Source organism: Hemiscyllium ocellatum, chromosome 15 (assembly GCF_020745735.1).
Source record: "Hemiscyllium ocellatum isolate sHemOce1 chromosome 15, sHemOce1.pat.X.cur, whole genome shotgun sequence".
Lineage (NCBI taxonomy): Eukaryota > Metazoa > Chordata > Chondrichthyes > Orectolobiformes > Hemiscylliidae > Hemiscyllium > Hemiscyllium ocellatum.
Genome location: NC_083415.1, coordinates 15,846,060 through 15,868,692, shown reverse-complemented (window position 1 = coordinate 15,868,692; position 22,633 = coordinate 15,846,060). Strand labels below are relative to the sequence as shown.

The 22,633-nt window shown below is 41.2% G+C and overlaps 1 protein-coding gene across 2 annotated transcripts in view; it reads right to left on the bottom strand.

The window, feature by feature from the left end:
• Positions 1–465: 465 nt before the first annotated feature.
• Positions 466–22,633, bottom strand: part of znf335 (zinc finger protein 335) — a 78,596-nt gene continuing 56,428 nt past the window's right edge. For both annotated transcript variants that reach the window (XM_060836286.1, XM_060836287.1), the window contains 7 exons: positions 20,698–20,813; positions 16,787–16,884; positions 16,545–16,619; positions 14,771–14,854; positions 7,645–7,719; positions 3,937–4,039; positions 466–2,202 (listed from right to left, as the gene is read on the bottom strand). In XM_060836286.1, coding sequence (XP_060692269.1) covers positions 2,063–2,202; positions 3,937–4,039; positions 7,645–7,719; positions 14,771–14,854; positions 16,545–16,619; positions 16,787–16,884; positions 20,698–20,813 — 691 coding nt within the window. In that variant the 3' untranslated portion in view covers positions 466–2,062. The remainder of the gene's footprint in view (positions 2,203–3,936; positions 4,040–7,644; positions 7,720–14,770; positions 14,855–16,544; positions 16,620–16,786; positions 16,885–20,697; positions 20,814–22,633) is intronic.

Genomic DNA, 22,633 nt, shown 5'->3' with positions numbered 1-22,633 from the left:
GCAGTACTCTGCTGTACAATCAGTCAATTCTCAAGCTTTGGAAGATGGGCCGATCACAACAATATATAATTGGGAAGTCCTCAGTAGGTCCAACAGAACGGAGCACGTTTTTTTAAAGTGAGAGTTTGTCCTAGACTGGAGATGCACTACCTCAAATGGGAAGCCCATATGGTGTTCAGGCTATCAGGAATGGTATTACATCTCCTCACTTCACCATGCTTACAACGAGATTTGTAACCATTACTGTTGTATGCTTTCATAGCAATACTTTTAAAAGTGCTTCACAACCATGCATAAGCATTAGTATGATGACAGTGAAAATGTACAAGTAGAAACACATCCTAGAAAAATAAAGTGAGAATGTATGATTACAAAATGAATGCAATGTATTGAAGAGAATAAAGGTCTCAGTAAACAAACAGTAACCACAATTGACATAGACAGTAAAAGTAGAATCCATTGTAGTCGAGGTAATAAGAGTCAACTGTAATCATTTTATGCCATTTGGTAAGCAAAATATCTCATCCTATGTAATAAATTATTCTATGTACAATACTGTATGTACAGCTTAATTTTGCAAGATTAGCAGGATGCATTCATGGGAAAATGCAAAAACTGACCAGTGGCAGGTTGTAGTGATGGATTTTTGATTCCAGCATTATGAAAGAAACCATATGGATAATCGAACAAAGAAAGTTGCATGCGGTAAGCATTACTGAACTTGACTGGCTCTTTATGTAACCCAGGAACTATTAAATAGATAAACCTGGAGACATCAGCTTCCAATTCAGCTTTGATTCCCTGATATGGTACAAACTAGGCCTTTGTTTCAACAAATGAAAAGTCTTTAAAAGTCAGTCCAGGAGAAAATAAACAGTACTGTTATGAAGATGTAACCCTATTACAGATAAGCTTCCTGGTCTTTTTCTCAATAGGGCTATATCTAGATATTTATAATGGGTGAAAAGGCTCCCAATAAACTGTTTTCCTGTCAAAAGTTTCGAAGTAAGTTTCATTACTGGTGCTAAGTTAATCACTACAATAGGGACCAGAATTAATGACTCAATTGATGGAGAGCTGAAATCAGCCAGCTTAACGGTGAGTTGGGTTTAAGCCGAACATTTCCTGGTTCTTACAGTTGAATTTCCTCCTAGTCAGTACCATTACACACCTATTTATTAGGGGATAAGGTGGAAGAGGGAGAATTCCTTCAAACATTTTAAACTTGATTTCAATACGCACCAAACATAAAATTTTTCAAAAAGGGTGTTTTGCTCCCCAGAAAAGTTATTACACATCCTATCACGTGATCCAATACAATTTCAGATTTCTGACATATAAAAACAGAAGGAAAGACAAAATAACAAGAACATTTTGTCCTTTCACCTGGAAAACAAAATTCTACATCACAGGCTAGATTACTGTAATGTTATTTTTTTTTTGAAATTCAATATCTGCTATATATTAAAATGGAAAACAAGAGGCAATGATCTAGCAACTAAATTCCTCAACTTAGGTCACTGCCTTATAATTCACCTGTAGGAATTTAATAATCTATACATAATATTTTTGTATATATTCTATATACATAAACATAAATATAAGTCATGTATAGATCTGTTTACATAACATTTGTCAAAATCAGGAACCTTACATTTTTTTTCTACACATTGGCTCCTCAGCTGTTAAACATTGTGCTGAACCTTTTAATAACTATCAAAAGAAGGGGATTTGAAAATGGGGGCCATTTCTGAGGATTCATTAGCAAGTGATTTTCAAAGTAGTTAATAGTTGGACTGAAGTCCTGTTTACAAGTTGGGGATATGGGTGGATAGACAAAGTGAAAGAGGGGGAATTAAAAAGTACAAATGTGCTATTTTTCATTTCAGTTCATTTCATGCAAGTATTCAGGATAATCTAAGAAGCAAACCAAAAGTATTACAAGGCAGGAAAAGGAGATCAGTCATTTTGCCTGTCTCTCATCCTCAATGCATCCCTCTCTTACTAAAATGTTTTTTTAAAAGTGCTCAAGTCATCTTCTGCTGCTGCCACTTGCATTGTTTTAGTCTTCAGAGTATGCAATGACCTCAGCTTGAGCCATCTCATATTGGATTGCTTGTTGCTGAAGTTGCTGTATTTGTTCTTCTGTAGCCTCAGTTGCGTAGATCCCTTGGACCTGAGCAATGGCAGCATCTGCTACAGCTATGGAGAAAGACAAATTATTAGCTGACAATTCAAAAAAAAAAATCAATCTTTAGTACGGTTGATAAACCTTCAAAAAGATAGAATTCAGAGCTGATCTTAAAGTGGCACACAAAGCTGTCATTTTCTTTCAACTAAATATACAGGCTGCAAGTCTGCCCTTCCTTTTATTGTTTTAAAAGCAAGTGAAGAGAAGCCAACTCCTTTCTATTACAAAGGGGAAGAAAAACTTAATATAATTTGAACTGGAGTTCTGTCTCTTTTTAATAAAAGTGATCCATTAGTAATTAGTTAGAACTTTTTTGTAAAAGAGTACATGTTCAGTTTCAGAAATTATGTTAGTTTATACATCCTTGGCTTAGAGGTGGTGTCGATCAATTGATGGATTTCAATAATTGAAGCCTAGATGTAATTCATCAAATTTTACATTTACCTGAGGAGACACCGGACACCTCTATTTAACAACAATTCTGAAATATAATATCTTCAACAATGCAGCACCTTCATAGGAATTCAAAGACGGAACTGCCTAGTTAGGTGGATTAAGCACTTAATATATTGGGCCCAGCAATGAAAAATATAGACTGTCCCAGACTTTGATTTTATACACATAGTACATCTATTCCACAGTCAGACTCAATGCGGTCTCAGTCATCGGCTGGAGGACCCACAAGACATCTGTGTTGCCTCTACCTGGAAACGTTCATTTGTGTTATGTGCCAATCAAGCAGTTGCAAGAGACTATTGCCAGGTTTTCCACAGGATCAGAACATTGAACGTGGAACACCCAACCTGCCAGAGGCCAAGTCATTTGCTGAGCAATGCCACTGGGTGGCAGTGGTTATTGTAGGAAACACAGCCACCCAAAGCCCAGATAAGTGATCCCTGGAGATATGCGAGAATAATAACACAAGGGGATTTGGATGACCTTTGTAGGGGAGGAGAGATGAGATGAGATGTTTCAGTTTCTATTGGCACTTGCACCTGCCCTTCTGAAGCCAGTCACAGTGCCTTTGAATGAGGGGCACTTCAACGAGCAGTAGCGACACCTACCTACCTGCAACCACTTTGCCACAATCCTTCTGCCCCTCTGGACCCCTATCAATTGATTTGCCTAATTGCTGCACCAAAATAAAAAGATGTGGCAATTAATTATGCACTAATTGCCCAATAAAGGGCCTGAATTATTGGAGGGCTGAGCAAGCCATGTACAGATCTTCCCATCACTTAATCAGAGTGGAGAGGCAAACTGGCAACACTCCTGGACTAAATACGTTCCCCACCTCCAAACTAAGTAACTAAATAATTAAAAGAACTAGTAAGAATAGAACATTTCTCAGGTTTTAAAAATAAACAACTTATTAATCAAATAAATTATCCTCTGAATCTATTTTGCTGAGAAGGTTTGAGGCATGTCAAAGAGCTTTTTGAAGGAAAAGGGAATTGAGAAATATCCAGAAGCTACCTATCAAGATGAAGACACTAGTTTTAAAAATGCTCTTAAGAAATATAGATTATCAATAATACTCAGGCATCAATTGTTAAAAAGCAGAAATATATTGATAACACAAGAGCGTGCATTGTATTAAGCAACTGATCTTGTTACTGAAATTGCAACACCATCATCTGAGTGAATCTATTCTTGTGTGAACCTACACGATGACCAGGTCCACAGTTTTGAATAGCACCAAATATTATTGCCTCTCACCAGGACCAATTATGGTAGCTGTTTACCTGTCACAGCAGAGTGTGCAGCAGCTTCGAGCTCAGCTTGTGTCACTATTTGCTGGTCAGTGATTGGCACGTATTGGATCTGTCCATCATGACTTACTGCGATCTTAGTAAAATAAAACAATATCAATAGATTGACAGCAATAAGCGTGTGCTAAAGCACACTGCAGAGGTCATATCTGAAAAGCAGGATTATTACCATATTGCAACATAATAAAAATACACCATGGAGATGGAAATATCAGCAACTTTACATAAACTGATGAAGAGTCATTGAACCATAAAAAAAAACTTTCTTCTCGTGATACCTGACCTGAGTCTTTCCAGCATAATTTTCCAAACCTACAAAATGTAAAACTCCAAATTTTAAAAATAAAATTGTTAACCATAAAATATAGCCCAGATGATAAAATGTGTACTCTATATTTTCACCAAATTTTAAAGCAGCTTTTTTTTTTAAAAGAGGTGGTTTATCAAGGTTTCTGGGCTTGGTTAAGCAAGAATAGACAAGAATTATTTTTAAAATGAATCAAAGCACAGTATTAATCAAACAATCGAGCCACCTTCCTCCACAAACGGAGAACTGTTTATATAATATAATGAAATCAGTTTACTTTAATGTCGTGAATGACGACAAATAACTCACTTAACTAATATCTATAGGCTGCCAAGATTCTGTTTGCAAGTATTTTGTCCCATCAGCAAGATTTACAAGTATCAGCTCCTACCTATACTCATGGTTGGTTATTTAGTGACAGACTGCACACATTGCACCATGCTCACTGTCAGTCTTCATGCATTTGGGGAGTTCAAACATGTGAACTTGAAGTCCATTACATAATTCAAAGTCTAGGTTAGCAGTACAGTCAATTCTGCTTTACTGTGGTAGTTCCATTCTCGTGTAATCCCGTGTTCTAAGAAAATCATGTAATAGCAGCATCACTTAAACTAATGGGGCTGGAGTCGCGTAACAACCATTACACGCTTTAAAACTTGGTGCTTCAGAAAGTGTCCCGAATTCACTAATCGCATTATAGCAAATTTATGTTAACGAAATATGCATTATATATCAGAACAACCTGTAGTTGATCTGTTATGATTGGGAGATGCTGGTGTTGGACTGGGGTGTACAAAGTTAAAAATCACAACACCAGGTTATAGTCCAACAGGTTTAATTGGAAGCACACTAGCTTTCGGAGCGACGCTCCTTCATCAGGTGATTGTGGAGGGCTCGATCGTAACACAGAATTTATAACAAAAATTTGCAGTGTGATGTTAACTAAAATTATACATTGAAAAACTGATTGTCTGTTAAGCCTTTCATCTGTTAGAATACAGTGATAGTTTCACTTCTTTGATGTGTAAATCACAAACCCTTTTTAAAAAAAAGTTGCATTCTCGGGTTAGCTAGACAATATGTTGACTGAGTTAGCCCCCTGTGTTCGCTGTCTATGACCTGATGTTTAGATTGATTCTAATCTAAAAAGTGAGATAACAGAGTTTTACATAAATTCATGCAGTTTTTGAGCTCAGAGGTCTACATGAATGTATGCAGTTTTTCAGCAAAGTGCAATATAACTCTGCAAGTACAAATTCACCACACAAAATATATGTGTGCGTGTGGGTCTTTGTCTGTCTGTCTGGGGTGGGGGTTGTTGTGTGCGTGTGTGCGTGTGCATGTGCATGTGTGCGCACGTGCATGCAGAGTGTCTGAAGTCTGTGAGGGGGTGTATGTGTGTGTGTACGAGTGTGTGTACGAGTGTGTGTACATAGGAATGAGTGAGAGAGAGTGAGAGAGAGTGAGAGAGAGTGAGAGAGAGTGAGAGAGAGTGAGAGAGAGTGAGAGAGAGTGAGAGAGAGTGAGAGAGAGTGAGAGAGAGTGAGAGAGAGTGAGAAGTGCAATGGTGATCACCTGTAATGTGACATGAACCCAAGGTCCTGGTTGAGGCCCTCCCTATGGGTACCGAACTTAGCTATCAGCTTCTGCTTGGCCACTTTTCTCTGCTGCCTGTCCCGAAGCCCAACTTGGAGGATGGTCACCCGAAGGTCAGAGGCCGAGTGTCCTGGACCACTGAGGTGTTCCCCAACTGGGAGGGAACCCTCCTATCTGTTGATTGTTGTGCAGTGCTACGACAACAGATGAATGGGCACCGCACAACAATCAACAGACAAGAGGGTTTCCTCCCAGTTGGGGAATACTTCAGTACTAAACACATACACACGGACACAGATACACACAGACATGCACATAGACACCCCCACACACCCTTATAGACACACATTCCCACATGCACCCCCTAACAGACTTAAGACACTCTGCGCGCACACACACACACAACCCCCACCCCAGACAGACAGAGACCCACAAACACACATTTTGTGGGGTGAATTTGTACTTGCAGAGTTACATTGCACTTTGCTGAAAAACTGCATACATTCATGTAGACCTCTGAGCTCAAAAACTGCATGAATTTATGTAAAACTCTGTTATCTCACTTTTTAGATTAGAATCAATCTAAACATCAGGTCATAGACAGAGACACAGGGGGCTAACACAGTCAACATATTGTCTAGCTATCACCATTGTTAGCAGCTAACCAGAGAATGCCACTTTAAAAAAAAAGGGGTTTTATGATTTACTCATGAAAGAAATGAAACTATCACTGTATTCTAACAGATGAAAGGCTTAACAATCACTTTTTCAATGTATAATTTCAGTTACATCACACTGCAAATTTTTGCGATAAATTCTGTGTTATGATCGAGCCCTCCACAATCACCTGATGAAGGAGCATCGCTCCGAAAGCTAGTGTGCTTCCAATTAAACCTGTTGGACTATAACCTGGTGTTGTGTGATTTTTAACTTTGAACTGTTATAACCTTGGCTAGGAAGGGAGAATTACAGGATTCTCATTCCTGAACACTCGACAACAGGGGTGTCAATTAATCTCTGTCATTTTCTGATATGAAACTTGGGATCATACTATGGCTTCAAGAGGTGTATTTTTTTTTCTTAAAACAGAAGGACAAGAGAGGTTGAGACAGAAGAGACAAGCAATTTGCTGCAAAGCCCATAAAGTAAAACAGCTTGTGAGGCCTTTGGTTTTCCTCCTGAAATTGGAACAATAGAAGCAGCCTGAATGGGTGGGGTCAAGCTCCCACAGAAACAGGACTTTTAGTTTTTTTTAGTAGCAGTTGCTGGAGTCTTGAAACTGGGTTTGGAAGCTGCAGAACATCTCTCCCTGCTCCCCTCTCTTTCTGTTTTTTCTTGATTTTCCTCGTGGACTGGAAAACTGCATCTGAGATATATATTTCACTGAATTTGCCTAAGGTGTGTTTATGGGATGTTACCATATTGGAACGTTATTGTTTAGTAGCCAAATAATGGGTTATTTAACTAAGTTTTCCAATAGTTCCTACTGTTATTCCAATTTCAGCTTTCTTTTATTTCATTTTAACAGTGCATGAATAAAGTGTTTTCCTTCAATATATAAAAAAAGACAAAATACATCTCAAAGCCATAATTGCTTGAAGCATTATTTAAAGAACCAGAATATTCTGTTCTGTAATAACAGCAAAAAAAAAGCATTTTCCTGTTGCCATTATTGACTAGTTGAGACAAATTCATGAGTTAATTCCATATATTGATCTATTCGGTTTTAGAAACTCTATTTCTAAATGCAAATACATTTCACTAGGAAAAATCTATACCTGTTGTCCCTCTAAGACCTGGTGTAGTTGTGGATCTGATTCATATTGTATGTGGTGGATTTGACCATCTTGTACCTGTGGAGCGCATCAGCAAATTAACAAGGTACAAGATCAGTTGAAACAATAAAGCAACACTAACTCAGCACAGAATTCCAAGGCACGTCACGTCAAAGTTAGTTTAATAATGCTGTGGAGACACTACGTCAAGCGTTCAAAATATTGGTTAAACAAAGGTTTTCAGAAACATCATAAAGGAGACAGAAGTATAGGCAGGCTGAGGGGTTTATGAATGGAATTTTGACTTGGCTGGGTAGGTAGGTGAAGGCATAGTTGCCGATGGTGATATAGTTAAAATCAGGGATGTGTATAAAAACAGAATTTAAAGACTGCACAATCTCAGTGAGGTACAGACACAAGGTAGGATTCTGGGTGAATTCAAAAATACAAGCAGGATTTCGTTCAGTTACAAGTAGAGTTGTTTAATTTTTAAAAAGCTGCATTTTAAATGGTTGAGTTATTTGTGCTCACACCGATAGCACAATCTCCTCTGCCTTCATGTTATAAAGGATTATACATGAAATGAGTTCAGACAGACTCAAGTTAATTCTTAGCAGATGTAGGGGCACAGTACAAAAACGGCTGCAATTTACAGCAACATTCAGACAGCCAAAAGGAGAAGGGTGCCCTGTTCATGATGTAGTGACATCCCTCTGGGGTTAGAATGGAGGATCATTGTTAGGACTGAACAAAAGCAGGGCTATTCTGCATTCTGGAGTAAAATTCTAATACTTAAGGGCTCAACATTGAAAATTATACTCACCAGCACCTGTATCCCTCAGACTCACAGAGCAAAATACAAATATAGTTATTCTGAAAAATATTTCTGGAGTGTCACTACCCAGTTTTACAGAATATCTGTACACAATTCTCCATCTGACAAGTTACCAATCTTGATTGAGTGATCAGGCAAGGATGGCAAGCAGATTTGACATGGAAAGTGGAAAATCGGAAACTTGAGCAAGCCCACATCACACTCAGGCCACTCCTGCATTTCCAGACAACTGGCTCAAGATACCAGAGACAATACCTTCTCCCAAAACCAACAGTCTGCAATCCTGGAGCATGTCTTGGCCATTGAAAGAGGTGTCATCAAGTCTTATAGGAGGTTGGTAGGAAAGAGGAATACAGGGAGCTTTACAAAGGAGGGAGAATTTGGTGTAGGTGTATATGGCTAAATGAACAACTGTGGTGGTGCAATGGGTGCATCAAGGAGCAGGCTGGTGACACACACAGAATTTATGTTTTATCTCCTGCCCATGATCAGCATTTTATGAAAGATATGCTTTTTTTCTCTTATCCTCACAGCCACTGTCACAATTAAATTATTCGAGCAGTAAGCTTTGAGCTTTTTAAACCAAAAGAAAGGTATTTACGATCACACTTAACCAAGATTTAAAAACACAATGTCTTACCCATGCAACTCAGACAAAGATTAGATACAGATGGGAGATTTTAAAAATGGATACACCTGATAACTATCAGTCTCTTTCTTGGCAGACCAATACTTTCTTAGATGGAACTGACACGTTAAAGTTGAAGTGAAAGTCTTGTAATGCGAAGTTTTCTCAGTAAGCCATGAGAATTCATTTTGTTGAATTTCCAGAAGATTGTTTCAACTTCCAAATTCACCTGAGAACCATTCTCTTGATTAGGGTCACCTATCTTCACAGTATTGCTGTGTATAAGTTCAGTTGCTTGCAGCCAGTTTGATGGCTTTCCAGTGAATTCACTGCTGTGTGGAAGGAGCTTTTGCTGATTTAAAGGCAGACAGCAAAATGGCTCACCATGCAACTTTCACATGCTCAGAATCATTTTGTCCAAAGTAATGGTGACTGATTGGATTTCCATTTACATCTATCCTGAGAGTGTCCAGGGAAAAGTGAATCAGTTTGAAGGAGGGAGTGATGACAATTTGGGAGATAAGAAAAGCCAAAGCTGTAGTGTTACATTACAATTATGGTAAGTGGAACGAGGAAGGAGAGTGAAAAGAGCAGGCAGAACACTCCTATGATACTTGAACACCAACAGCTATTAGTCACCAGCACACAATACCCCCACCTCCCATCCCAAACATGGTAACCAGGGCTATTCTGGTGTATGTAGCTGCATATTCCCTACAGGGGGTAAAAAGGAAGTACAGATTGATAAGATTTAGGAGAGACAATAGCAGAGTTGCAATATCACTGGACTAGTAATCTAGAGCTTCAGACTACTGTCTTGGAGACATGGGTTTGAATGCTACCATGGTAGATCATGAAATTTGAATTCAGCAACAATAACCTTGAATAAAAAGCTGGTCTAATGGTGACCATAAAGCCACTGTTGATTATCATTAAAATCCGCCTGGCTTACAAATGTACATTGGTGAAGGAAATCCTTACCTCGTTTGGACTACATTTGATTCCAGGCTCTTAATGTGGTCGACTCTGAACTGGCCTCTGGGCAATAAATGCTGGTCTAGTCAGTGACCCCCACGTGATTGAATAAAAACAGAAGTCTAAAATTTCAAAGTAGTATACAAGACCATACCTGATTAATGAAACTTTGAGTAATACTTTTAAACATCTACCACTTTTTCCTTAACCGTTTTTGTTGCTAAACTCCTTTCCCAGTTCGCCCACCTAGCTCTGCCCTGATACTGTGGTAATTACTCTTATTTGTAGCTGTACAGGAACACCTTGGTAGCATGCAGCTGCTTCTGGAACACAAGTCTTCAGCCATTCCTTGCTCTTAAGTAGAGTGTATCAAATTTGTTGAAGACTGACATCTATGACGCTGGGCATGTCAGGAGGAGGCTAAGATAGGTCAACAACCAGAAGTGCCAAGTGGAAGATAGATAAAATACTTTGGCTTTGTCTTTTCTGTCTATGTGCTGGGCTTTTTTGTCCCTGATGAGAACATTTGTGGAATGCCTTCTTCCTGTTAGTTGTCTAACTCTTCACAACCATTCATAATGGTAGAGCTCTGGGTAGTATTATAGAACAGAGACCGAGACTTCAATTTGCATCACTGATAGACAGGGTGGTTAAGAAGGTATTTAGTATCCTTGCCTTTATTGTTGGGATGTCACGTTGTGTTCTACAGGACATTGGTCAGGCCTCTTCTGGAGTTTCATACGCAGTTCTTGTTGCCCTGTTATAGGAAGGGTATTACTAAATTGGAGAGGATTCAGAAAAGATTTACCAGGATGTTGCCAGGAATGCAGGGTTTGCATTAGAAGGAGATTCTCGGACATTTTCACTGGAACATAGGAGGTTGAGCAGTGACCTTATAGAGGTTTATAAAATCATGACGGGTATAGGTAAAGCGAATAGCAAAGGTCTTTTCCCCAGTGTCGGTTCAAAACTATGTGGCATAATTTTACATTGAGAGGACAAAGATTTGAATAGGACACGAGGGACAATTTTTTTTTCATATACACAGAGTGTTAGTGTGTGGGATGAACTACCAGAGGGAGTGGTAGATGCAAGAACAGTTACAACATTGAAAAGACATTTGGATAAGTATACAAACAGGAAATGGAGGGTAATGGGCCAGGAGCAGGGACTATTTTAGTTTGGGAACAGTCAGCATGGACTAGCTGGATCGATGGATCGGTTTCCATGCTGCATTATTCTATGACAGGCTGTGGGAGGACTGCAGAACTTGGTTCTGATCCAGTTGTTGTAGGACTGCTTAGTATGCTGCTTTCACTGTTTGGCACAAAAATAACCTCAAGTTATAGACCAGATTGATAACAATATTAACAACAATGATTATGAGCTGAAAATGTGTTGCTGGAAAAGCGCAGCAGGTCAGGCAGCATCCAAGGAACAGGAAATTCGACGTTTCGGGCATAAGCCCTTCATCAGGAATGAGGAGAGTGTGTCCAGCAGGCTAAGATAAAAGGTAGGGAGGAGGGACTTGGGGGAGGGGCAATGGAGATGTGATAGGTGGAAGGAGGTCAAGGTGAGGGTGATAGGCCGGAGTGGGGAGGGGGCGGAGAGGTCAGGAAGAAAAGATTACAGGTTAGGAGGGCGGTGCTGAGTTCGAGGGAATCGACAGACATGGTGGGGGGAGGGGAAATGAGGAAACTGGAGAAATCTGAGTTCATCCCTTGTGGTTGGAGGGTTCCTAGGCAGAAGATGAGGCGCCATTCCTCCAACCGTCGTGTTGTTATGGTCTGGCGATGGAGGAGTCCAAGGACCTGCATGTCCTTGGTAGAGTGGGAGGGGGAGGTGAAGTGTTGAGCCACGGGGTGGTTGGGTTGGTTGGTCCAGGCGTCCCAGAGGTGTTCTCTGAAGCGTTCCGCAAGTAAGCGGCCCGTCTCCCCAATATAGAGGAGGCCACATCGGGTGCAGCAGATGCAATAGATGATGTGTGTGGAGGTGCAGGTGAATTTGTGGCGGATATGGAAGGATCCCTTGGGGCCTTGGAGAGAAGGGAGGGAGGTGGTGTGGGCACAAGTTTTGCATTTATTGCGGTTGCAGGGGAAGGTGCCGGGAGTGGAGGTTGGGTTGGTGGGGGGTGTGGACCTGACGAGGGAGTCACGGAGGGAGTGGTCTTTTCGGAACGCTGATAGAGGAGGGGAGGGAAATATATCCCTGGTGGTGGGGTCCGTTTGGAGGTGGAGGAAATGACGGTGGATGATACGCTGTATACGGAGGTTGGTGGGGTGGTAAGTGAGAACCAGTGGGGTTCTGTCCTGGTGGCGGTTGGAGGGGCGGGGCTCAAGGGCGGAGAAGCGGGAAGTGGAGGAGATGTGGTGGAGGGCATCGTCGATCACGTCTGGGGGAATCTGCAGTCCTTGAAGAAGGAGGCCATCTGGGCTGTACGGTATTGGAACTGGTCCTCCTGGGAGCAGATGCGGCAGAAACGAAGGAATTGGGAATATGGGATGGCGTTTTTACAGGGGGCAGGATGGGATGTGTAGTCTAGGTAGCTCCTAACCTGCAATCTTCTTCCTGATCTCTCCGCCCCCACCCCACTCCAGCCTATCACCCTCACCTTGACCCCCTTCCACCTATCACATCTCCATCGCCCCTCCCCAAGTCCCTCCTCCCTACCTTTTATCTGAGCCTGCTGGACACACTTTCCTCATTCCTGATAAAGGACTTATGCCCGAAACGTCGAATTTCCTGTTCCTTGGATGCTGCCTGACCTGCTGCGCTTTTCCAGCAACACATTTTCACCTCTGATCTCCAGCAGCTGCAGACCTCACTTTCTCCTCTTCAGCGTGAAGGCCCAAGCACTGCCAAATCCAACATGGGACGGTCAGTTGCTGATAGTGAAAGATGTCATGTGGGCACTGGGAGCTCACTTCGAAGTTGGGTCTGCCTGATGTGCTTACAGTCTTGGATATTTCCCCCTATTACTAATCAGCATGGAAGAGAGGCCCAATGGCCTCTCATTGTCCCTTGCCTGTCATCAATCATCCATCTATTCCAGTCCCATTTTTCAGCACTTATCATAGATTTTTTTCTACATGAACCAATTCGGAGATGTTATCATCTGGAGCAGATCGGCCTTAGAGAGATTTTTACATCAGTCAGGGAATGAAGGGCAATACAGAAAAGACAGGGAAGTGAAATGGAGGATTATCAGGTCAGCCATGATCTCAATGAATGGTGAAGCAGACTCAATGGGCTGAATGGCCTACTTCTGCTTCTACAGCTTATGTTCTTATGGACACCTCATATTTTAAGTATGCCTGGCTTTGCTCCTGGCATGCCCTTCTGCACTCTTCATTGAATCAGGGATGGATGGATGGCCTTCCAGCTTGGTGGTAATAGTAGAAAGGAGGAGATGTGAGGTATTGAGGTTACAGGTCATAGACAGATGTATTTCTGCTGTTGTGGCCCACAGTGCCTCATGTATGTCCAGCTCTGGATCTGTATGAAATATGTCCCATTTAATACAGCAGTAATGTTTTACAATATGATGGAGTGTATCCCTAATGTGAATGTGGGGACCTCATCACGATTACTCATACTGATATTGACATGGATGATGCAGCTACAACAGATAGGTTGGCAAGAACAATATAAAATTTGTTTCTCCTACTTGTTGGTTCCTTAACTACCTGCTGCAGATCCATTCTAACAGGTATGTCCACCAGCACCTGACTAACTTTGGTAATAGTGCTGTTGCCAAACACACATTTGTTATGGATACTAAGGTTCCCCCCCAACCTTGGATACTTTCTGTGCCAATGTCACCCTCATTGCTTTCTCCAAGTGGTGTTTAACATGAGTGATTCATCAGCAGCAGTGGCATGGTAAATGATAACCAGCAAGTAGTTTCGGTGCCCATGCTTGCCCTGACGCCATGAGACTTCACAGGGTCCGAGGTGAATGTTGAAGGCTATGCAATAATTTTCTCCCAACAAGATTATTACACCACCACTGGTTTCTGCCAATGGAATGGGACATACCCATGATGGTAGCGTCAAGGACTTAGACTTATTTACAGAATCATACCAACGAACAATGTCAGGCTGTTGTCGGAGTTTGTGGGATATCTTGCCCAATTTTGGCACAAACCCCTAGATACTGGTCAGGAGAACTTTGCAGGCTTACTGGACTGTCTTTGCTATTGTTGTTTCCACACCATAGTGGATCTGCACAGTTTCAGTTCTTTGTTTAACTTCATAGTGGTTTGATAAAACAGAGTAGCTTGCGAGATCATTTGAGGGCAGTTGACCACATTGCTGAAGTCTGGAGTCACATAATCCAGATCAGGTGAAAACAGCTGATTTCCTTCTGTAAAGCAGATTAATGACCTAGGTGGGTTTTTACATCAAACAATGGTTATGTAACCACACTAGGTGAGCTTTTAATTCTATTGAATTTAAATTTCACCATCTGCCATGGTAGGATTTGAACACATTTACCCAGAATAGTAGCCTGGGGCTCTGGATTACTAGCCCAGTGACATTATCACTAATGTAATAGCCTCCCAGACTGGAGCATGTTTAGGATGAGTAAAGTATATTCTTGTCCCAATGATTCATGGCATTGAGCAATTTATTTAAGCCTGCCTGTTGTTAAAGAGCTTCTAGTATGTATCACAGAGAACTGGCACTTACCTGAATGTGGTGACCTTCAGGGACAACTACATACTCCTGTGGAACAAGATGTTGTACACCTTCCTGTGAAATTATGTATTGTACCTTTAGAGAAGAGAAGAGGAGATTGTTGTAAGGTTTATGGAAGAACAGTGATCAGTTGGAATTGAAGAACACAATACTGCCAGTTATTTCTGGGAAATGCAACATCGTCCTGATTCATTACTTAATAACACTCTACATTAAAGTCAATTTTTAAACTGAATTTATACACAATATGAAAACATCTACTGTATGAGGTTACATACAGTATGGTTCCAGGTAGAATAGAAAATTCGAATTCAGAGAATGCCAAGCAGCAAGGCAAATTTCTAGGTAATTTAGTCAGGTGGGATTCCAGTGCATGGGAGTACAAAGAAAGGAAACGTCAATCTGTTGTAAAAGCTTGGGCCAGAAAGCCCTCTGACTTTCAGCTGACTGGGAGCTTGGATAAGCATTGTCCTCTACTGAACTGCGTACTAAAGCAATAGCAAAGATAAAAAAAAAGAAAGGTGTTGCATTAATTATGTTAGCTAAATGGCTGCCTGTTTAATAAACAAAAACATTATACGTGAGGAACATACAATAACATAATACAATAATAGACAATAGTGAAGTAATGGTAAACCAATCAGGTTGGCCAAGATGAAGTTTTATCCTATTTGAAGTAAGTTACATAATATGGCACAAAGCTAATTCTGGTCAAGGTAAGAATCTTGTGGCCCTCAATACAACAACCAAGAGAGAGAATATAGTCTGTGGTGAACAAGGACAAAACACCCCAACCAACTTGAGAGTCAGGAACTGGTGATCTTGTAAAGATTGTGACTACAGCCCGAGTACCATTTTGTTGTGTTACTTGTGGTTCTACTTCAGAATCTTGTTACTGCTTATACCAAATGCGTGTACGGAGGGTGTTCAGTAACTAGCTTGAGGTCCCAAACATGGACCTAAACCTACATGTTGCTGAATGGAAGCAATTCCCCATACCTTCATGGAGAATCTCAAAGTAGTGAAAATCCATTGTAAATGAGCAATACTTCAAAACTAACATTGAATGGCAACAGGGCATGATTGGCACAAAACATAACAACACTCAAAGGAACAGTCAAGGTCACAAAGCAATTAAAAGACATGACAATATGCAGTTGACATTCGCAACCACTGATTAAAGCCGAAGATAAGGCGCTCTTCCTCCAGGCATTAGGTGGCTAGAGTTTAGCCATGGAGGCGGCCCAGGACTTGCATGTCCTTGGTCAAATGGGAGAGGGAGTTAAAATGTTCAGCCACAGGGCGGTGGGGTTGTTTAGTGGACGTGTCCCAGAGATGTTTTCTGAAACGTTTTGCAAGTCGGTATCTTGTCTCCCCAATATAGAGGAGACCACTTCTAGAGCAATGGACATAGTAGACGGTGTGTGTGGAAGTGCAGGCAAATCTGTTGGATGTGGAAGAATTCTTTGGGGCCTTGCAGAGAGGTGACGGAGTGGTGCGGGCCCAGGTTTTGCACTTCTTGCGGTGGCAGGGGAAGGTGCCGGGAGTAGAGGGTAGGTTGGTAGGGGGCATGGACCTAAAGAGGGAGCCATGGAGGGAACGGTCTCTACGAAATGCGGATAGGGTTGGGGAAGAGAAAAATATCCCTGGTGGTGGAATCTGTTTGTAGGTGGCAAAAATGCTACCTACAATTGAATTGAACAACCTGCTACACTAAGGAGGTGAAAAAAATATAAGGCAAGAAATAGCGATATTCAGATGTTACCTGGTTATCTGCTGTAACTAGGTGTTGAACAGTCTGTCCATCAGACGTTATGTGTTGAATGTACGTTGTCTCATCCTGGTGGGGAGAGAGTGGAGAAGATTGGGTACAAAGGAGAAGCAAATTATGTCAAACTTGTTTGAAAAAAAAAAGCAGAGCAATTGAAAAGCAGTTTAAAAGAGATGAGAATTTATTTCCACCAACTCAGTTAAGTTTCAGGATAGTAAACTGAACATGCTACCGACCTGGTCGGAAATAGACTGCTCCTGGGCTACAATGATGTGGTCCGGGGCCAACGTCTGAAATCTATCTGGTGAAATAACTGTTTCATCTGTTTGCAGAGCTGCACAGTGGATACAAAACGTTTTCTTCAGTCAGCACAGAACTCAGAATCAGCTTTAATCCTTTTAAAAATCTCAGCTTCCAAAATTTAAAGAAATTTGAGACAAACATCCAGAAAGCAGCATGCAAGATTCAGGACATTTACGCAATAAATAGCTGTGTCAAATAATACAACAAAATAGCGCATTCGGTTTTGATCTCAGTCACAATTCAACCAGTAATTTTAAAAGATGGTCTCAATATCCCTAGATTAGGAATACCTCCAGGTTACCAAAAAATAAAGTCTTCGCAGTGTCTTGAAAAATGATTCTGTAAGGTAATTGGGCAGCACAGTGGTTAGCACTGCTGCCTCACAGCGCCAGAGACCTGGGTTTAATTCCCGCCTCAGGCAACTGTCTGCGTGGAGTTTGCACATTCTCCCAGTGTCTGCGTGGGTTTCCTCCGGGTGCTCCGGTTTTCTCCCACAGTCGAAAAATGTGCAAGTTAGGTGAATTGGCCATGGCAAATTGCCTGTAGTGTTAGGTGGATTAGCCATGAGTAAATGTAGGGGAATGGGTCTGGGTTGCTCTTCGGAGGGTCAGTGTGAACTTGTTGGGCCGAAGGGCCTGTTTCTACACTAAGTAATCTAATCTAATTACAGAACTGTGTTCTGTTGTGAAACCAACCAATCAAACAGAGGTTCGCTTGTATGGGATGATTACACCTATGGAAACAAATCCCAAACAATGACATTCTGGGAACAGGATATGACTGGAAACTGGTTACCTCAGACTACAAAAGGATTTTGATCAGACTGGCCATTGAGCTGAAGAGTGGCAGATGGAGTTTAATTTGGATAAATGCAAAGTGCTGCATTTTGGGAAAGCAAATCTTACCATTAAGTGTATGCATCCTGCTAAGGTCTTAGGGAGTGTTGCTGAATAAAGAGACCTTGGAGTGCAGGTTCATAGCTCCATGAAAGTAGAGTTTCAAGTAGACAGGATAGTGAAGGTGGTGTTTGGTATGCTTTTCTTTATTGGTCAGAGCATTGAGTATAGGAGTTGGGAGGTCATGTTGTGGATGTGCAGGACATTGCAAAAGTGGCCTAATCAATATTGCATGTAATTCTGGTGTCCTTTCTATTGGAAATTTAAAAAGGGCTCAGAAAAGATTTACAAGGATGCTGCAAGGGTTGGAGGATTTGAGCTATGGGGGAAGCTGAATAGGCTGGGGCTGTTTTCCCCGGAGCGCGAAGGCTGAGGGGTGACGTTAGAGGTTTATAAAATCATGGAGTAGTATATATAGGATAAATAGACAGTCTTTTCCCTGGGGTGGGGAAGTCCAGAACTAGAGGGCATAGGTTTAGGGTGAGAGGGGAAAAATATAAAAGGGACCTAAGGGGCAACCTTTTCATGCAGAGGGTGGTGCATGTATGGAATGAGCTGCCAGTGGAAGTGGCGGAGGCTGGTACAGTTGCAACATTTAAAAGGCATCAGGATGGGTATACGAATAGGAAGGGTTTAAGAGAGGGATATGGGCCAGGTGCTGGCAAACGGGACTCGATTGGGTTGGGATATTTGGTCGGCATGGACGAGTTGGACCGAAGGGTTTGTTTCCGTGCTGTACATCTATGACTCTATGGTATCTGCTGTTGTGACATTATAGTATCCAGTCTGAACCAGACATTTCTTTTCAACTCAACCCTCCAGATTTTCTCCAGTAGAAAACCAAGGAGGAGGTTAGCATCAAACTATACTGTTTCAGATTTACTGAAGATGCAGAGAAGAACTATTTTACAATGTTGTACAGAATGCTCACTGAAAGTTTAAATGTTGATGTACCAAACTTACTTACATTTGCAAGAATAGGGCATGAAAAAGACATAAAAGTTCTATTTTCAGGCACAATCTCTCATTGAAAATGTAGCTTCGCACATAAATAATTATTTGAAAATATTACGATTGCTTTATTGCAAACAACTCTCCTAGTAGCATTGACATGACTGACTGGAAGAAGCTTGTTAGCCTTCAGAATGATGCTGACGTGTCCATCATGCTTCAAGTTAAAAGCCTAAATGATGAGACACAGCAGCAGCAGGGAAAGTAAGCAAAAAGTAAATTTCTAATCTGGCTACCTCATGGGACATTTTGTTCCGACTGCATGAAGATACATTGGTTCAGAATCAGCCCATTCAGCTACAGAGTCCCGCGGTAAAAATCCATGATCCAAGTACATCAACCCATGAAACAATAGGCAGCTGTCACCCACCCATTTTCAGGTGTGCACTTGTTTTTATTGTTAAAAGTCACACAACACCAGCTTATAGTCCAACAGGTTTATTTGGAAGTACGAGCCTTTGGAGCACAGCTCCTTCGTTGGGTAGCTATTGGACTATAACCTGGTGCTGTGTCTGCCCTAGTCCACATCATGACTTTGTTCTTATTGGTCCATCACCCGACCCAGAATGGGTTTCAACTTCTTAAAAGAATTTCAGCATAAAGTGTATTACTACTGTATATCTTTCACCTTGCAATGGTGAAGTGTAATTTTTTTTTAAAAATGTTGTCTTAAATCAAACAATATTCATCATGAAAATAGAGAAAGAAAAAAAAAGTGCCGAAATATCGATGCAAAATCCATTGATTTCATTTTAAAATATTAGGCAAAATGAAGGAATAAAATGCATACTTCTCATGTTAATTCATGACTTGAGTCGGTGACTCTTGAAAAATAGCCCAAAGGGGCTAGGAGCAAAAATTGCCAAAATTAGATTTTGGCTGAAAAGTAAAATAAATTTTATTTTGCAGTCAGTAACAGGCAGCTTTTTCATTTCAATCAGGCAGTATAACTTAGGAAAATGTGAACATGTCAGGAACAATAGAACAACAGCATTTTATTTAATTGAAGAGAGATTGAAGAACTGAGGTGCAGAGGGATCTAGGCATCCTGACAATATAAATCACAAAAATAAACACAAGTTACTTGGAAGACAAATGGAATGTTATTTATTACATGGAGTGTGTCATGTAAAAGCAGATAGGGTTTGCTGCATGTGTACGTGACACTGGCAAGAACACATCTAGATTACTGCATATAGCTTTGGTCTCTTTAGCACAATCTTACTGGAAGATATGAAGATCCTGAGGGAACCTGACAGAATGGAGGCCAAAAGGATGTTTCCTCTTGTGGAAGAGACTAGAACTATGGGACTGTTTAAAAAGTGATGGCGAGAATGTTTTTCTTTCAGAAGGTTTAGATCTGTGGAATTCTCTTCCCTAGAAAGCAGTGAGGTAGGGTCACTGAATATTTTTAAGGCTAAATTAGATATATTCTTACAATTAAGGGAATCAAAGGATATCAGTAAAGAGGAAAGTGGAAGCAACGATCAGGGTTAGCCATTACCATATTAAATGGAATAGCAGGCCCAAAAGGCTGAATGGCCTACTCTTGCTCCAATTTGTATGTTTGAGAGTGTGACAGCACCACCACTAGTATCAAGATGGTGAAGACTCACTGTTGAGCTTAACAGCTAGTCACAAAGGATAAGATGACTTGGACTTAAATACCAGGCTCAATAACTTCAGGGCATGCCAAATCATTTTGTAGCCAAACAAGAACATTTGTAGTACAGCTGCTTTTGTAATCTAAGGAGCACAGTAGCCAATTTGCACAAAACAAGGTTCCACAAATGATAATGTGACAATGATGAAATGTTTCTTTTATGTCGATGCTTCAGGCACATCTTTGGACATTTAATATGCAAGCAAAAATATTCAACCGTTCTGTGTGCTCATCTCTGGGAAAGAGAAAGTTTGCACTGAACTGGTGAACTTACCAATCGCTTCATCATCACTATTCAGAATGACGTGCTGCTGTCGAGGCTGCTTCTGCTGAGAGTCAGAGCTGTGCAGTCGTTCGATGTGAAACTTCAGGTGGCCATTTCGATTAAACCTTTATTGTTTTTAAAAGAATGGAAATTTTTGAAAGATTGTTTCACTGGATATTGCTAAATTGAAAACATATTTTTGACAGTTATACAGTATCAATTTAACCAGATGTTTCCTATTGTACAAGCTAGATTTGATTACTTTAGTCAGCTTTGCCTTGTAAAAGGACAGATTCCAATTTAAGGAGATTGGCAAATCATTGCTTTTCCAAAAATAAAGAAAATCCTTGTGGTTTAATAATCAACTCCTACTGTTTTGATTTAGAAGACACAGATCAAATAGATTGTTATTTTGGTGCAGTATCACAAGTTACATTCCTAACCAGTAACTGTAGGTGTTATCGGTCAAATGGGGGAAAGTGCTTGGTGATATAGACGAGCAGAGGGATTTCAAGTTTAGTATCTTTTTGCCTTTGTGCTATGAAGAAGGATATCGCTAGACAAGAGTGGGGAAATCTCCAGGAAACATAGGAAGAACAGCCAAGAGTCAAGTTCATAGAGATATCAGTTTCAGGTCTTGCAGAATGAATTTAAAACATTGGATCACCGTCAATAAAACAAGAACATCAGATTGGTAATTGTCAGATTTCTTCCAATGTCACACACAGGGGAAGGTAAGGAGAGGACAACCAGGAAGGCTGATGCAGAACTGAACAGGTGGTATTCTTGGGACAAAGAAAACTTCCCTCACCACCGCAGCCCACCCCCCGCCCCCCCCCCACCCCATTTATTCTTCAAAAGGATATAGATGCTGCTAGCAAAGTAAGCATTCCTAATTCTTTCCTAAGTACACTTCAAAAGAGTGATTTGTTGGGCTATTTCAGAGGGTATTTATTGTCAACCATATTGCCTTGGGTCTGGAATCACATGTCAGCCACACAAGATATGGATAGAAGTTTTCCTTCCCTAAAAAGGAAGTGATTGAACAATATGGTATTTTAATGAATATTAATGATATTTTGAAACAAGGATATACCTGGAGTTGTCTCACTGCAACATACTTTCGGAAGACAAGACCATAGGATAAAGGAGCACAATTTGGCTTTTAGCCTACAGAGGCTGCTCCACCATTCGATCATAGCTGACATGTTTGTTATCTACATTCATCTGTCTGCTCTCCATAACCCTCGATACCTTTACTAATCAAAAACCTATCTCGGTCTTAAATACACTCTATGACTTGGTTTCCACAACCTGCTGTATCCTCCCAACTCATAAAGTGTCATCCCTTCTCTCGGAGGCTGTGCCTCAAGTTCTAGTGTCTCCTGCTAGCGGAAACATCTTCTCCACGTGCACTCTATCCAGGTCTCTCAGTATTCTGTAAGTTTCAATGAGATACACCCCCCTTATCCTTCCAAGGACAGAACCCCCCTGTTCCTCACCTTCTACCCCACCAAGCACCGGATACATTGCATCATCCTCCACACCTGCAAACAGACCCCATCATCCCTACCAGTGTTTTGGAGAGACCATTCCCTCCACAACTCTCTTGTCAAAACTCCTCCACCACCACCACCAGCCCACCCCGCACTCCCTGCCACTGCAAGAAGTGCAAAACCTGCACCCACAACTCTCCCCTCACCTCCGTCCAAAGCCCCAAAGGATCCTTCCATACCCAACAAAAATTTACCTGTACTTCCACAAGTCATCTACTGTATCCGTTGCACCCTACATGGTCTCCTCTACATCGGGGAGACAAGACGCCAACTTGCAGAACGTTTCAGACAACATCTCTGGGACATCTGCACCAACCAACCCCACCGCCCCGTGGCTGAACACTTCAACTCCCCCTCCCACTCCACCAAGGACACGCAAGTCCTGGGCC